Below are 15,637 nucleotides of genomic sequence, written 5' to 3' on the forward strand. Positions count from 1 at the left end.
AAACCACAACTTGGACGCTACATAACTGACTCACACAACAGATACACTGAAGTCGCCCTGGCTAGGCTGCGGATGGGCCACACACATGCGACGCACTCCCACCTGCTCACTGGTACTTCGGGACCCACGTGTAGCAGGTGTGGAAAGGGCCTATCCGTAGTCCACATACTAATCACATGCAAGGCACTTGACACAACACGACACAAACATTTCCCTGAATTATACAGACAACACATTCCTTTGCACCCATCATACTTTTTAGCCGACGAACCAATGTTTTCTAGTCAACGTGTTTTTAAGTTTTTAGCTGAGGTAAACTTTCTGCAGCTCTTGTCATATCATGTGTAATCACCCTGGCCCTATACACCAGCCATCTCCATTGTCTTTTGTTTTGCATCACCTTTACTTTTAGTCACATGTTTTAGTATGTACGGTCTCATCATAATTCAGGAACTTCTTCTTTGGCGCTCTTTGCCCATAGTCGGCCTTGCGCCAATAAAACCCAACTATCATCATCATCATGTTTATTTATCATCACTCAAATGCACGGCACTTAAAAGCAAAGGCCTGGGCCCGTTTGCCCGAACGCGATAAGTGTGGGAATAAGTTCTCAACTACGACTTTAGCGCTGTCAAGGTAATAAGTTGTTTGCCCGAAAGTGATAAAAATGCTCGGTTAAGGTAACGTTTCCGTCGGGTTTTCTGGCAAGCAGCTTATTTTCCGTGGCTGACTTCGACTTATTGGCGTCTTTTTCGTAAGCGGGAACTTGATCGGGAACTTATGCGTACGGGCAAACGGGCCCTGGTCTTTATATCGTTTTTTTTTTTTTTTTCTCACATCAGCCATTGCTGCAGGGTCGTGCACATTACAAGCGCGGTCTTACAAACAGCGAGAACGGCTTTAACTTTTGTTGTGTTTGTTTTGGAGGATCGTGGCTGCATTTATAGCGTCTTTGAACAGATACCGCGGAACGTGATAAGAACGCCAGCGGGATTTTTTTTTTTTTACCCCACTGTAGGACTGCTGCCGCCTTTGGGCATAGCGGAGGAAGGGAGATTGAGAGATAAAATGCGCGGGCCGCGCGGCCGCGCGCATTGCCGCCCTCGCTTCTCTTAATGGCCGCCGCCATAATTGGTTTTTCTTGGGGGGAAAGCGGCTTCCCTTTTTGGACGCCTCTGAATGACGCGCCCTTGAGTGCTTCCGAGGTCACCGTGTCACTCTCACGGTGCCCATGCCGGGACTACGTTCTTTGTAAGCGCCACCCCTGCTTCTCTTTGTGGCCGCCGGCTCCTGTCTTCGGATGCGCCGAAAGGGCGCGGCCAATTAAGGAAGTAAAACGCCGTTTTGGGGTTGCGCGCCTTGGGGCCACCGTGTTACGCTGGGAGTGCGTAAGCCCGGGCGGTGGCTTTTGAAAGTGCCGCGCCGCCTAATGGCCTCCCTGACCGTGGCAAAGCTGTCCCGTGCCCGTGTACGCGTCTTCTCGCGTCCGCTCCATCTGGGGAGAGGAGGGAAGTGCGCGAAGTTGGAGAAGGCAGCGTTCGACCCGACGATTGGTGGATTTGAGAGGTCGGCCTGACCAATCAAATACAATGGGAGCGAGGAATGATATTCCCGTGCAAGATAGGAAGCGGCAGACTTAGCTGAGACTTAGCTTTGGGCGGGAGACCAGCTAGCCTCCGTGCTTAGTGCACGTAAACCTTGCCGTCTAGGGCGTAACCCAGAGTCGATCGCTAAGGTATGGCACCTAGGGTGTAACTCGGAGGGTCGATCGCTAAGACGGCCATGTATAACCAACCCTGTAATCAACTTTCTGTAACCGACTCTTGTAAATAACTGTAAATACAGTTTGTGTTTGTCATCACCTCTTCGTCCCGTCATCGTCTTCTCATCTCTTCTGCTTCACTGCCAACACCGCTGAATTCAACAAGCGAAGTGTTCCATCGCCACCGACACCGAACCTGAAAACCTACTCCCACCTTGCGTTCACGATGCCAAAGGTGGCTGCTTATTAGCGCAGCATACTGGTGGTGGAAATCTTCGGCTTTGCGCGGCTCGCTTGTTCGGAAAGAAAAAGAGCGGAGGCTTATCTGCACAACGTCTAAAGCGTGAACCGCATGGAGCGATTTCTTCTCGTGAAAACATGCAGTGCACGCCGCAGGCGCTGCGATGCCGGCTCAGTTGCAACTGGTGTGGTGTGCCGCGCGGTAAGAGTGGGAAGAGGCGGCAACATGGCGTCGGCCCTGGCCGTGAAGTGCTGCAGGCAGCTCCAGCGACCGCTTCTAACTGCTCGCTGAAATGCCGCACGAGGCGCAAGCGAGGATGCTCACGCAAGAAAAGAGCTGATAATGTAGGTAATGTGCGTAAATGGTGGATAATGTGGGTAAAAGCTGACAATCCACGTTGCTTGTGAAAGTGCCCATCAAAATACACCGCAGTGGTAGGCCTAAACATCTCTGGCGTGGCCAGCCAGCTGGTCGGAGCGTTTCGGATCTCCCGCCATGAGGTGCACGTCTCCCCATCGGTGCAAGTCATCAGGCTCCTCCCACTGCCACGCGAAGAAGACACCGCGAGTGCAGAATCGTCGACATGAGCGTGAAAAAAATGCACGCGCAACACCGACGTGCACGAATCGTGTGCAAAAATGGGCCGTGCGGTTCACGCGTAATAGAAACAACTTGCCGAGCGCGGACGGTGAGGGGAGTCGCTATCTTCCGAGGTGCGTCAAGCAAGGACAGTTGTGGTTATCACATACGCGCGAACTAAAGGGTGCCTATTTTTGTCTTGTGTGTCGAAGTTAGAGGAGAGCAAGGGGTGTGCACTGTGTCAGATGGCTAATTTCATCCTTCCTAAAATGATGCCCCAGCTGCGCCGGTCGATCAGCAGTCCCGCCAGAAAATGGAGAGAGAGAGGGAGAATAGTCTTTAATGATACTGGTGAGGTTAGCCTAGCTTGCTACACCAGATGTATGAAAAAATGAAATCGATAATAGAGTCCTGTTTAAAAAGTCTGGTCAAGTCCTGTGCCTCGCAGGAAAGGCAGTAGAGCTTTTGTCGCTCGAGATGCTCGTTTAGAGGTCGACCAAGGGCCTAGCACGTCACTTAGAGTTAGTCCTCTAGAAAGCAGAAGACCCAAGGACGTTCTAGCTGCTCTATACCGCGTACACTCACATAACACGTGGTTCAAGTCCTCGCGCACGTCACAAAGAGCGCAGAAGGGGGAAGCGGCCTGTTGCATCTTGAATTGAAAATATCTTTTGTAAGCGACACTTAGCCTCACACGGTGGAGAACCGCTTCGTCATGCTTGGAAAGTCCGGCAGGCATCCTAGCGGTCCCGTGCGGGTCTATGGAGTGAAGCGGCGCGTAATTTTGCTGCGCAACAGCCCACATAGGTCGCTGAAATCTCCAAGCCTTGGCGTCCAGCCAGGGCAGAAGCATCTTTTCTGGAGAACGGTATCGTGCAGATCATGTACTATCGATGCCGCAGTGCCTGCCTTGACATTCCCAGTTATACCGCAGTGGGCAGGATTCCACGGAAGCTCTACATTTAGAGTTGAAAACAAGCTGATCTTTTGGGTACGATTTTAAGCACTGAAAGGCCGCCCGAGAATCCGTGAAGATTGCCCACTGACGTGCAGGTTGCTCGATGATTCAGGCGAAAGCAGCATGCAGAGCGGCAAGTTCGGTGACCATGGATGTCGTCCTGTGGCTAAGCGTTACGCTGAAGGTGGTACGGTAAAATTTTGCGGCACCACTTGTGCCTAGTTCTGCAATTGCGATGTGCGCAATATTTGCAGCCCCGCAACTTGATGGTGGCCATCGTTAATGGAGTTGACTTCCGTGACCAGGTCCAGTTCTCCCGTACTCCAACTGGCGGAGAGGGCGGACACCGTAGGCAGAGCTCTATTCTCTGCAGGTTGACAGCTACAGCCGTGCCCCTCTCTGCTGTGTCTTTGACGGTTAGCCCGCCTGTCGCAGGAACGTACTATATTTGGCCAACCGCATTGTAAGCGGTATGTTTATACATTGAGTTCAATGGGAGGTGAACTGGTGGTCACAAAAACCCGCGTTATATCCGGTCCCGCACTATAAGCGGTTACGTTATAAATAGTCTACACTGTACCACAGAGTTTGCGTTGACATCCTGAAAGTTTTTAAGGGGGGACACTGGTCTTAAAACAATTTCTTTTAATTTTCAAGTGAACTCTGTGAAACTTGTCAGTCTTGCTGCTTTTTCCCCACTGATTTCAAATATGCCAGTATTTTTTCAGTTGGTCAATTAGTTCCCAAGATAATTAGAGATAATTAGCCATTTTTTCCCCCACAATTAACAAAACAGTGTTGGTCACAAAACTGTAATCTTTATATTTTCCATTACTATGAACCCTGCTGAATGCAATCTTGGAAACAGTTTTTTGATGCATCGCTTGGAACTAATTTTACAGCTCATTAAACTTCGGTGTTTGAAATGGGCACTGAAAATGGTTCCTTGCCACTGGTGCTACCGAAGTTTAATGAGCCGTAAAATTAGTTCCAAGCGGTGCATCAAAAAACTGTTTCCAAGATTGCATTCAGCAGGGTTCATAGTAATGGAAAATATAAAGATTACAGTTTTGTGACCAACACTGTTTTGTTAATTGTTGGGGCAAAATGGCTAATTATCTCTAATTATCTTGGTAACTAATTGACCAACTGAAAAAATACTGGCATATTTGAAATCAGTGGGAAAAAAGCAGCAAGACTGACAAGTTTCACAGAGTTTACTTGAAAATAAAAGAAGTTGTTTTAAGACCAGTGTCCCCCCTTAAGGAGTGTGGCTTTAAATTGAATTTCACCTTCGAGTTGCCTAAGGACAACGTTCTCCAGTTTCTTAACCTACGGTTAGGTTTTTCTGTTGGTGGTTCTGGCCTAGGTCTACCAAACCAGGATCAGCCCACTCAAAAATTGCTAAGAATGGCATCGTGCACCAAGTCGGCCCTCTCAAAATCCTGTCCCCATTCTGTGAGTACTAGCTTCGGTCACCAGGTGGCTAGGTTGAAAGCTGCTGGGTTCCCCCGATAACCTGTCGTCGGGCGTGTATGTGAGAGGCTCACGAGGCGGGTGGTCTGGGTGTTGTTCCGAGCCCAGCCGGGTCAGGGCAAAATTAGAAAAAGAAAGATCATGATGGTGCCCTACATGCCTAGGATTTCACTGTTTGAAAAAAGCGGCAAAACGTTTTGATGTTGACGCATTGTTTAGTGCCCCCAGTAAGATTTCTCATGTTTGCGTGGCAGTCGAAAGAAAGGGCATCAGGGTCCGGCCTTTGTTCCGTCAAACACACTCATTCGTAAATGGGCTGCCACATGGCGGTGGTCTATAAGATACCATGGAAGTGCAAACGTGTATACCGGGCAAACTGGATGCTGTTTGAATATCCGGCTGCGCGAACATGAAAGGGCCCTAGAAACTGATAAGCTTTCAAACCTGTCTGCGCATTGCTCGTTGTGTGGATGCCATCCTTTGTTTGATGAAACAACAATTGTATATCGATACCGTGACCAAAAGACACGAATTCGCGGTGGCAGCTCACATTGTGAAAATGGGTGATAAGTGTGTAAGTCGCCCTCCGTATGTGTGTCTAATCTTGAAGTAGACTATCTGGATGCTACCTAACAGTAGGTTCGCTTGTGTCTGGTCCAAGTGATGCAGTATCTTATTTGGGGTCTCTTCAGTAAAAGTTTAATTGATAGTAGCGCTCTGCCCCATTGTAATCGTTCCTCCGGGTTGTCATTGCCTCTTCGTGCTTTCGTTTCACCATGAACCCTTACCAACTCGCCCAGCTTTCTGCTGAATACCGTATTTGCGCGATTCTTGCGCGCCCACAGTTGTGACGTGCGGACAAGTTTGCGCAGGAAAATTCGGAAAAACATAATTTGACACTGACTCTACCGCGCAGATGAAAAAGACACGACACCACGTACCTGGAAAAAAAGAGATTTTGTTTGGCATATGCAATTGTGGGAGCCAACAATGAATTGTGCTTCATAAGATTGCTTATCCATCTGCTGCTGGAAATGCTAGTTATAGCGGGGAACATTAAAGCTGCTTGCGATTTCAAGTGCTTTTATCTTCACATAATTCTAGACGTGACAGGCTAATTGCAGCCTCACAAAAAATGTGCAACAGCTGACCAAGGTATGCAGCATGCCATTGAGGAATTAGTGCGCCAAAATTCACTCGCGTGGCGTTGACCGATGGTTTTTATTGGATTGAGTTGGATTTTGGGGGGACTTGGTGCCCGTTCCGCATGGCAATGGTGCTGGCCGCTTGAAAGCCTATTTCTGTTTTGAGCCCGATTGTAACGTGCACGCACCTATTGAGGCTACCTTTTAGCAAAAGAGGATGCGTGTTAGAATCGTGAGCTCTTTCTGCCTTTTGGAGCCTCTCCACTGTCCTCGGCTCAATTCTTTGGCTGCGGTCCATGTAGCTGAACCCGCCAGGCGACTCGACCCTTTCTCTTCGAGTCCATGTATTTGGGGCTTAAGTTGCCATTGCATGTCATCTTGTGTCACAAGGCATGGCCCTTGGACTTTTGTTATTATTTATTAATTTTGTCTCTCTCTGAGTACAATTTTCTGGATCCTAGCCATAGACGTCTTCACCGTATAATAATACAGCTTTAAGCATTATTTCGGGTCGTTGGGTCATACACAAAATATTGCACCCTCAGCCAATCGTAGCGCCCATGTGCTGTGTTGCCGTATCTGGAGCGTTGAAAGTTTAATAACTTTTTATTTCTGCACCGGTCGTGATCATTATTTCTCTATCTGTACCCGCACAATGCAAAGAACAGACATACTGCCCGAAATTAGCCCAAAGAGAAGCATTGTGGCTGCCCCGTAAAATGTGCTGGATTCACAAGTGTTCAGATCAAAATGGCAGCCTGTCCGCTACTGGTGCCGCAGTTGGCAGTATCATTTCGCTGCATCTTCGGTGGGTTTTCATGGTGTTAGCAGCAGCACTGGATGATTTGGCATTATGGGAGCCTAGTTGAGAGGCTAACCAAAGAGCAGTTGTCTTTCTTATTCTAGTTTGTGTGGCGTTTTCTGTAGCCAGTTCGGTTGCATGTACGCAGGATCAAAAGGTCGAAAAAACTAAAGATAAACAATTCGTTATCCAAAACCCTCCGCCAACACTAGTAAATAAAATTCGTGCGAGTAAGCAATTTTTTTATTCCACCACCTTGCCTAATTTTATTAAAACTACGGTAATCCTTCAGAATTTTGGCATCACTTAAATGCGAGAAGACGTGACGACATTAATAGCATAATAGCATAAAAATAGGAAGTCAAACTATAACCGATAAACAGGTGATTGCGACTGAATTTAAATGTTTCTTTCAATCCGTTTATTCTAATTCAGTGCCTTGTCATGACATTGGAGAGATACGTAATGCAACCGGACTGAACTCTGACTTTATCAATTATGAAGGAATCGTTGCAATGTTACTTAATCTTAAATTGAAATCCTCTGTAGGCCCTTATAAGATTCCAAACATGTTTCTCTATCGGTATGCCGAATCCATAGCTAAATTTCTAGTTGTTATATTCCGTCTATCCTTTTCTGAAGGTGTTGTCCCCACCAAGTGGCGTATTACACGTACAGTTCCTGTCTTTAAAGCTGGCGATCGAGCCATGGTTACTAACTATCGCCCTATTTCGCTTCTCAATTCATGCAGCAAACTCATGGAGCATATTATTTCCAACTATTTCGTCGACTTTTTAAATTTCTGGAATATTTTAACACCCTTCTAGCACGGTTTCCGTAAGGGCCTATCTACTACCACGCAACTCGTTTCTATTGTGCACACCTTTTCATCAGTTCTCGACAAGTCCGGCCAAGTTGACACAGTAGTCTTAGATCTAAGCAAAGCATTCGACAGGGTTTCGCATTCAGGTCTTCTCTATAAACTTGATACTCTTAATGTTCCGCATCTTCTAATAAAGTGGATTGCCTCATATCTTGAAGATAGAAAACAATTTGTTGATGTCAGTGGTCACGTTTCAGATCTTGGATCGGTTAACTCCGGGGTGCCTCAGGGAAGTGTCCTGGGGCCTTTATTATTTCTGGTGTTTATAAATGACATAACATCTTGCGTACACGAAAGTGTTGGTATTCATTTATTTGCGGACGATTGTCTTTTGTACAGAGCTGTTGAATCAACTAATGACCAAATTACCCTCAACGACAGCCTGAATAAAATATCTAATTGGTGCGACAATTGGGGGAATGAAGCTTAACCAAACCAAGACAGTGTACATGCGCATAACTAATAAAAAATGTCCTCTTATGTTCAATTACTGTGTAAAGGGAGTCGAAATTTCACACACCAATAGCTTTAAATATCTCAGCTTAATGTTTACAAATAATCTGGTTTACAAATAATGTTTACAAATAATCTAACCTGGTCAATGCATATCGACAAAATCTGTGCATCAACACAGCGTAAGCACAGCCTCTTACGACACAAACTGAAAAAATCCCCCTCCCATGTTAAACTTCTTGCATATAACACGCTAGTCAGGCCTCGTCTTGAATACGCGTGTATCGTTTGGGACCCGTACACTAAAAACGACATCAACAAACTTGAACGAATTCAGAGGCTGGCTGTACGGTTCATATATAATCTTTACCGCCGACATGACTCGCCTACCACTTTAATGCAAACAAACAACATCAAGACGTTACAGAGCCGAAGAAAAATAACAAGACTAAAATTTCTTTATCAGCTTTGGAACCGTAAACTTGCACTCGACCCTGCTCCTTATCTAAACCTTTTGCCCCACAGACCCACCAGGAACTTTCACCCTCCTAAATTTAACTCGATTTTTGCACGCACAAACAAATTCAAAAATTCCTTTTTCCCGCGCACCATAAGTGATTGGAATACCTTGCCAGCCGAAACCTTCTTATCAAATAATGTTCCTCAGTTGTTTAACCAGCTCGCAGAATAAAATGTAACGGTGCCATTATCCTGTGGTTGGTTTTCCATATCTAGTTGTGTAAAATCTGAGCTACGCTACTGTGCACAGTCACTGCTGCCTTGCTTCGCTTTTTTTTTCTGCCTTGATCGCTACCGTCTTATGTGCCGTATGTCTGAAATATGCTCTGATTAGCCCTCTTTTGTTCTTTGGTGTTTTCTTCGATTGTTCATTGCTTATTTTTTCGTGCTTGCAATTTATATATTTTTATCTTCCTCTTTCTTTATCTTGTTTAAAACTGGTTTTCATCATTGATGTATAAACAAACCACTCCTGCTTGGGCCACCCAAGGCCTGCGATATTATAAATAAATAAAATAAATAAATAAATAAAACGTTTGGGTCACGAGTGTTATCTTCTCACCTAAGGGGAACACTTAGGCAGGACTTGTTGCCTTCTCATTGAGGAAGATTGGTGTTTTGACGGATCCACGTGTAGGCTTCCTTGCCCAGTGGCCTGTGCATACCTGCCAGATTTCCCGAAAGGAGACTCCCGAATTTTGATGCTTTTGTACGATTGTACGAGCAAAACAAAAACCTTCCGAAAACTACCCGTGTTTTGCAAAATCTTTCTCCAAGTATGGCCTCATTGCGCCGGAGCTACCTGACAATTTAATGCAATCCCACACTACTTGACATCGTTATCAGCGAAGAGATCAAAAAGCGTAGTCGCCCGTGTGCAGAAGTTGAACCGCTTGTACCGCAGCGGTGCTGAATGCGAGAGGCAGTTCAGCAGAGCGGAAAAAAGTCGCACCCTATTCCGACCATCCAAGTCTGATAACGCCTCGGTCACGTTCTTTTGGCCAAGTGTCGCAGAGGCGGACATTGTTAGCCTCGACAGTAATTCATAGGACTTCACGAAAAGAGCGGCGTCAGCCATGTTGAAGATTAGTGGTGTAGGTTGTTAGTAGTTTGGACGACACAGTTCGGTACCTGCTCTGTTGTAACTAAGTTAAAAATGCGTGTAAAATATTCTATTGTGCTACTTCTAATCCCCCCCTTCCCCTGACAGATCTCCCTAATGCCATCACGGCGAACCTGGCAGGTCTGCCTGCGCAACTGAAAGGCTGCAAGTCATTTTTTTGTAGCTGGGGTAGAACCGCATGAGCTAAGACATCGAATTTTACTCAGAAAATTGCTAATAGATGTGAGGACAGTTTGTATACTTCAATTTCTGTCGTTTAATTGTTTTTTGTTGTTGGCAGAATATCCGTGGCATTTTCCTGAAACTTGCTAGGTTTTTTTTTTTCTTTGATAAATAAAATTTTACATTCCACCCCTTACTACGCTCAAAAAGTATCTCATATGGAAGCCTATCTTTATAGCTTTATTCTTGTATGCCTTGTATATTCCACAACCCAGCAGTTATTGCATAAAATTTTTTCTAGGACCCCTACACATAAAAAATTGCGAGATTTAGAAGGGATGCATTTTAGCTGGCTTGACCTAAAGCTGCTTGACCTAAAGCTGTCATTTTTATGGAGGCACCTAAAAATTTTTATGTTGATGCACATAAAAAAAGTTATATGTTTGAAACAGTTTAAACTTTTTTATTTTGAAACGTGCTAATCTGGCACTTTTTTGTTCCTCCAAAAATTTCCTTCTCAGCCGACATTTTGCATTTAAACATTCAAAAGTTCAATTATTAAACGGTGCACCTATTTAGCTTCATTTTTATGTGCCTTGTATGGTTTTAAGTCACAGTGCTTGCAGTAAAAAAAAGCTCTAGTGCAACCAACAGACCAATCTTCTTCCTAGGGTTTGAAAAAGCTGAAAGTTGTTTTTTGCAGCCCAGGAACCGCTCAAGCTAGAACTTTTATTTTGACTACAGATATTGCTGATGCATGTAGAAAAAAAAAATGTGACTGTCTTTTGGTGGATTTAAGACCCGTGAAGTGACATTGTGGTCAAGTCATTTATGAAGTTCTCAATCACAAACCCCTTCAGTGAAACAGAGTATGACCTGCTTTGGGATACTGCAAGCGATGGCCCAGGTGGCACACTGGACTTGAATGGTTGTGAGAGTGAAGCAGTACATTCACTGTGCCTATGTTTCTTTAAAATGCTTGCCAAATAAAACATTATTTCTTGGGCCTGTCTGCGAAAAAAAATGGCTGGGGGAAGGGGTAATTTAGGTTTTCTGAATGTAAGCACCCCCTCACTTTAGGCATTGCAATTGGGGGGAAGAAATTAGCAGTGGCTTAGCTTGGCTATGCCAGGATATACGTGCGGTGTCGAGCAGCTCCGGCGCAGAGTCGCACTTGGCTACTGCGCAACGGAGGCGCACAGCTTGGCACGCGCCGGCGCCAGTGCGTCTGCCGCGGCTATGACGTCACTCCTCTGGAATGCGCAGACCAGCGAGGCGCGCCGGCTGTGCACCGTGTCATGTTACTGCTCCTCGCGCATGCACAGCACGGCTCTCCAGGAGCCACACAAAACTGCTCAACCTCGGCCAAAGTAGCTCACGCTACAACACGAGGTGCTTAAAATTGGGTGAATATAGTGTATATTTCTTATTGAATTGCGCTACGTATAACGAAACAAATGGGACACTAACAGGGCTGGGTATATTTAAGCAATTTTCCATTCTTTGGGTGTTTTTTTTTTTTTCCCTCCTGAATAACAGCTACATCCGTTATAGTGCCCATCTATTTATCATGTGCCTTTTGTATTTCTGTGCCATTCAGATTTTGCACAAGAAAAAGTTCTCCCGGTACGAAAGTGAGCACAGGGTCACTTGGGGAATGGGGTCGGGAGTGTCCTTCGGAAACCAGGTGCATTCGTTGTCCACGACAAAGGAGGCGGCGCCGCCCTGGTGGCCGAGTGATTGATTTTTTCGCCCATGTGCCACGCACTCACGCTGGGTTCTCTTGCCTGCTTGCAGCCCGGGGAGTGCACCATCAGCCGTGTGCTGACCATTGACCTGTCCCAAGTGCCCGAGTGAAGTCTGGGGGAGCAGGAGTCTTGCTGCGTGTTCTGTGACGTGACCAGTGCTGTCCAAATAAAGCCATTCCTGTTCCTGTGCCTGCTGCAGTGGCTGCCCTGCCTCGTGCGAAGCTGTGCCAGAGATGTTTCAGATGAACAAATTACCGGTATAGCCAAGACACTTGTGGTGTCTAGTGACTGCGAACTGCCAGGGAATACTGGGAAAAATCAGGGAAATTGTTGGGAAATTTTGTCCCAAAGCGAAGCCAATCAAGGAAAATGACCCGGAAATGTCATCAGGCAATTGATGGCTGTCTGCAGAAAAACGAGGAATGATTTATGCCGAGAGTGGAGTGCGGACTCTGCAGAATCATAAAGTTTAGTTGTACTCAAAACAAGAAAATTTTTAGGTTACAACTAAATGCTATAAAATGCCCTTCTTTGTGCACGCATTGCTCTTTTATGTTGTTTCTAGTGTAAAACTGACATCTCGCACTTAAAGGGGCCCTGAAAGGCGTTTTGAGCACACTAAATTAACTAGCGCAATCGTTAGATTGGGTCGTCAATTTCATCTGTGCCAAGTATTACTCTTTTACGCGCAGCGGAAAGCTCACACTTTTGACGCAAAGTTAGTCGCTTTTTTCTCACCCTTCCCTTCGTGTTTTTGGACGCCGCCATCTTCACATGTCTACATCATCGATTCCCAGATGTTCGTCATGAGCTAGACATCCTGCTATTGGGCGGCTTTTTCACGCACTTCCGGCAAAGAGATGAGTCGTCTGCTCAGCGTCGGCTCGCCGGCTGATCTGCCAGCGGAGTGCCGGAGTGCTTTGACATTTTACGACAAACGAAACAAGTGTAAACAAACGCTTAACCGTTTGTATTGACTGCAACACGGCCATAACACGACATGGATATCCTCTTACCTGAGTACGTTCCATAAAGAAAGCGTTGAAGCCCCGTGGCACTTCTTTCGGGCAATCGCAGAGAAAGCCCTGAGCCGAATGCCCGGGTTTGACGCACACATTTTATTCAACTTCAAAACAATCCAGAGATGCGTTTCGAACCAACACAACGTCACAACATGCGTTGCAAGTCTGAACCGCAATTGACAGACAATGGGTTGCCTCCTTCTGCCCGTCGTGACTTCGGCACTCACCTCGCGCGCGGTTTGCGGGGACGAACAGCAGGTCACTTAACTCTGGTGCATAAGCCGAGATGGCTTTTAGCCACGCACACTGCACATACCCCATGCGAGGTTGAGTCGTACGTCGCTCGAGAAAGATAATCCAGACCATGGGAAGCACTATCCACCCACAGAAGCACAACGTCGCATTTCATCACGAAACAAAGGCGTCCACAACACACACACCATCGCCTCCTGTAATGCCAAACGCATCTCGCACTTCCCAATGGGAGTGAGTGGTACGCCTGCAGTGCCCACATGTCGCAAGGTGGGGCCCCGAGCTGAACCGGGATCACGGAACAGTAACCGACTTCTAGAGTGGTTTGTGCCTTGTTGCCAAGCCAACCGATGTTTGAGATTGTCAAAGAAATGGTGCTCGCTCCAGCGCTAGAAAGCTCAGAGCCGCGGCGGGGCATGTTTTGCCAACCTTGCCGCCCTCCACCACGCGTCGCCCCAAGCTGAACTGGTCACATGATTGAAATGTTTTGTGCACGGGTTCTGTATCGGTTTAAAATGGCTTTTTCGCATGCCGCCGGCAGGAATTACCACCGCCACAAAATAAGACCTGGCACCAGTGGGGCCACATCTGATATGGCGCTTTTTGGATAAACAGTGTGCGGTGCATCAAAGAGAACGAGCGCACGATCCTCCCCGTGCGGCTGCGAGTTCGCCGCCGATAAAAAGTCACGTGCCACCGATAGCAACTGCAGCAACGTACACCGCGAAAGGGCAAGGCCAGGCCGCCACACACATGCGGCCAGATTTTTTGTTTGCTTTGCCGGCCTTGAGCGGAGTGCGGGATTCATGGTGTCAACAAAGCTTGCCCATAGCAGACGGCAGTCTGAGCAGCGCAATAGCGGAAGTACGTCACCGCTGAGGAGCGCAGCATCATGGGAGAGAAGGCTCGCGCGCCGTAAACAGCGGAGAGTAAGTTGAAAGGAGGAGGAAACGCGGCGCGACGATTATGCGCGGTTTTTTATTTATGATTTCTCAGCTAATACTCATCGCTTTAACAAAATTCTTGCGGGAGGAGATTGCTAATACATTGCTTTATTTGGTTCATGTACATCCATGCATTGGCGGAAGGTATTTCAGGACCCCTTTCAGGACCCATTTGAGAGCTTCGAGAGGATAATTCGGTAGAGGAAGATGATGATATCACGAGCCCCAGGGCCCGTGTGATGGCTCCTTGCCTCTGTTTCTTCTTCGTCGTCGTCTTACGTATTTCAACCAGATAACATTTTGTAACAGGCTCTGAGCCGGGCAAAGAGAATGAATCTGGTTGGCTAAGTTCTAAAGATGGCAATGTGCTGTGCATGGAGGAAAGAATTTTCAGGAGAGGCCCCTAGCATCCCAATGCATTGCAAAAAGTGTGGAGGAAGTGACGTCATTTTTCTTGAGCCCATAGACAGTGTTGCCTAGTTTCTTACGGCTGCGGTGGCTAAACCTGGCAAAATGCCGCGGATAATTTTTTACAGCGCTTTGACCATGGCTTCCTTGCTACGTTGGCAACACAGCGTGGCAGCCGCTGGGGCGTCGTCGTCGTCTGCAATCTGCACTACAGCTGCTTTTGCAGCGTTTCTTCTACTGCCAGTTCCTTTGTGGTCTAATGTTCCTTCGAAAACAACACGATGTTTAATAATTGGCGTGGTCGGTGAGCGTAGTTGCCGTTATCTCGTGGCGATATCTGGTCGATTCGTGCAGTGGTTTTTTATCCGTATCGATCTGCCGGTGAAAAGGTGCGCTTTGGCAGCTTCGGCAGCGTCGACTCACTTTCAGCGGTGATTTGCCTCAGTTAGGAATCTATTCTCAATGAACACAAAACAGAGTGAGGCAGACACATAGTGCTTCCGTTGTGCTCGACAAATAGCTCATGGGCGAATATACCTGTGAACCGCGAGTGCAACCGGCAACCCAGCACGCAACGGTGAGGCATCTTGCAAACCACTGCAGCCACTTATTCATGTGAAGTGAGATTAGACAGTTTCAGTTTCACGACTGTACAGAGTTCATGTGTGCAAACGTGAAAAGCGTACGTAGTCCACACGCATGTAGTTTGCAACTCGTGCGCGACGCTCGCCGTGTGTAGGGTGCCTGGATGCCTAGCGCCATCTATGAACAGACACGGCAGCAGCCACTCGTGATCCCGCGAGCCTGTTGCTATGACGGCGACTAACACTACTTTGCCAGGCTTAAGAGCTGAAAAATCGTCCTATCTCAAAAACAAAGGCCATGTTTCGATTGAAACTTTGGGTGACGGTTAGAATGCGATGGGCAAATTGGAGGCGAAATCAACAGCTTAGAACATGACTTCGCAGCGAGGAATTAGCAATGAAGCTGTTTTCCCTGCGAAGCGGGAGGGCAGGGCGACGCGTCGCCATGTTGGTCAAATCAAACCGGAAACAGCAGAGGATCGTGGGAACAAGTGCGGGGCTCAATGAGCTTATGTCATGGCGGCTGTGGCTTCACAAACGTGACGTCAGGGCCTCTTTTCTTTCCTCCATGGCGCT

General features: G+C 47.0%; 1 protein-coding gene across 1 annotated transcript in view; it reads left to right on the plus strand.

Annotated features, from left to right (window-relative positions):
- The window catches only part of Smc1 (structural maintenance of chromosomes 1), a 102,477-nt gene extending 90,437 nt beyond the window's left edge, over positions 1–12,040 (plus strand). The window contains exon 11 of the mRNA XM_077685372.1: positions 11,901–12,040. Within this exon, the coding sequence (XP_077541498.1) occupies positions 11,901–11,960 (60 nt within the window). The 3' untranslated portion in view covers positions 11,961–12,040. The remainder of the gene's footprint in view (positions 1–11,900) is intronic.
- Positions 12,041–15,637: the final 3,597 nt, after the last annotated feature.

The sequence above is a fragment of the Haemaphysalis longicornis genome, unplaced genomic scaffold (assembly GCF_048455015.1).
Source record: "Haemaphysalis longicornis isolate Haplotype H1 unplaced genomic scaffold, Haemaphysalis longicornis Haplotype H1 scaffold_9, whole genome shotgun sequence".
Taxonomy (NCBI): Eukaryota; Metazoa; Arthropoda; class Arachnida; order Ixodida; family Ixodidae; genus Haemaphysalis; species Haemaphysalis longicornis.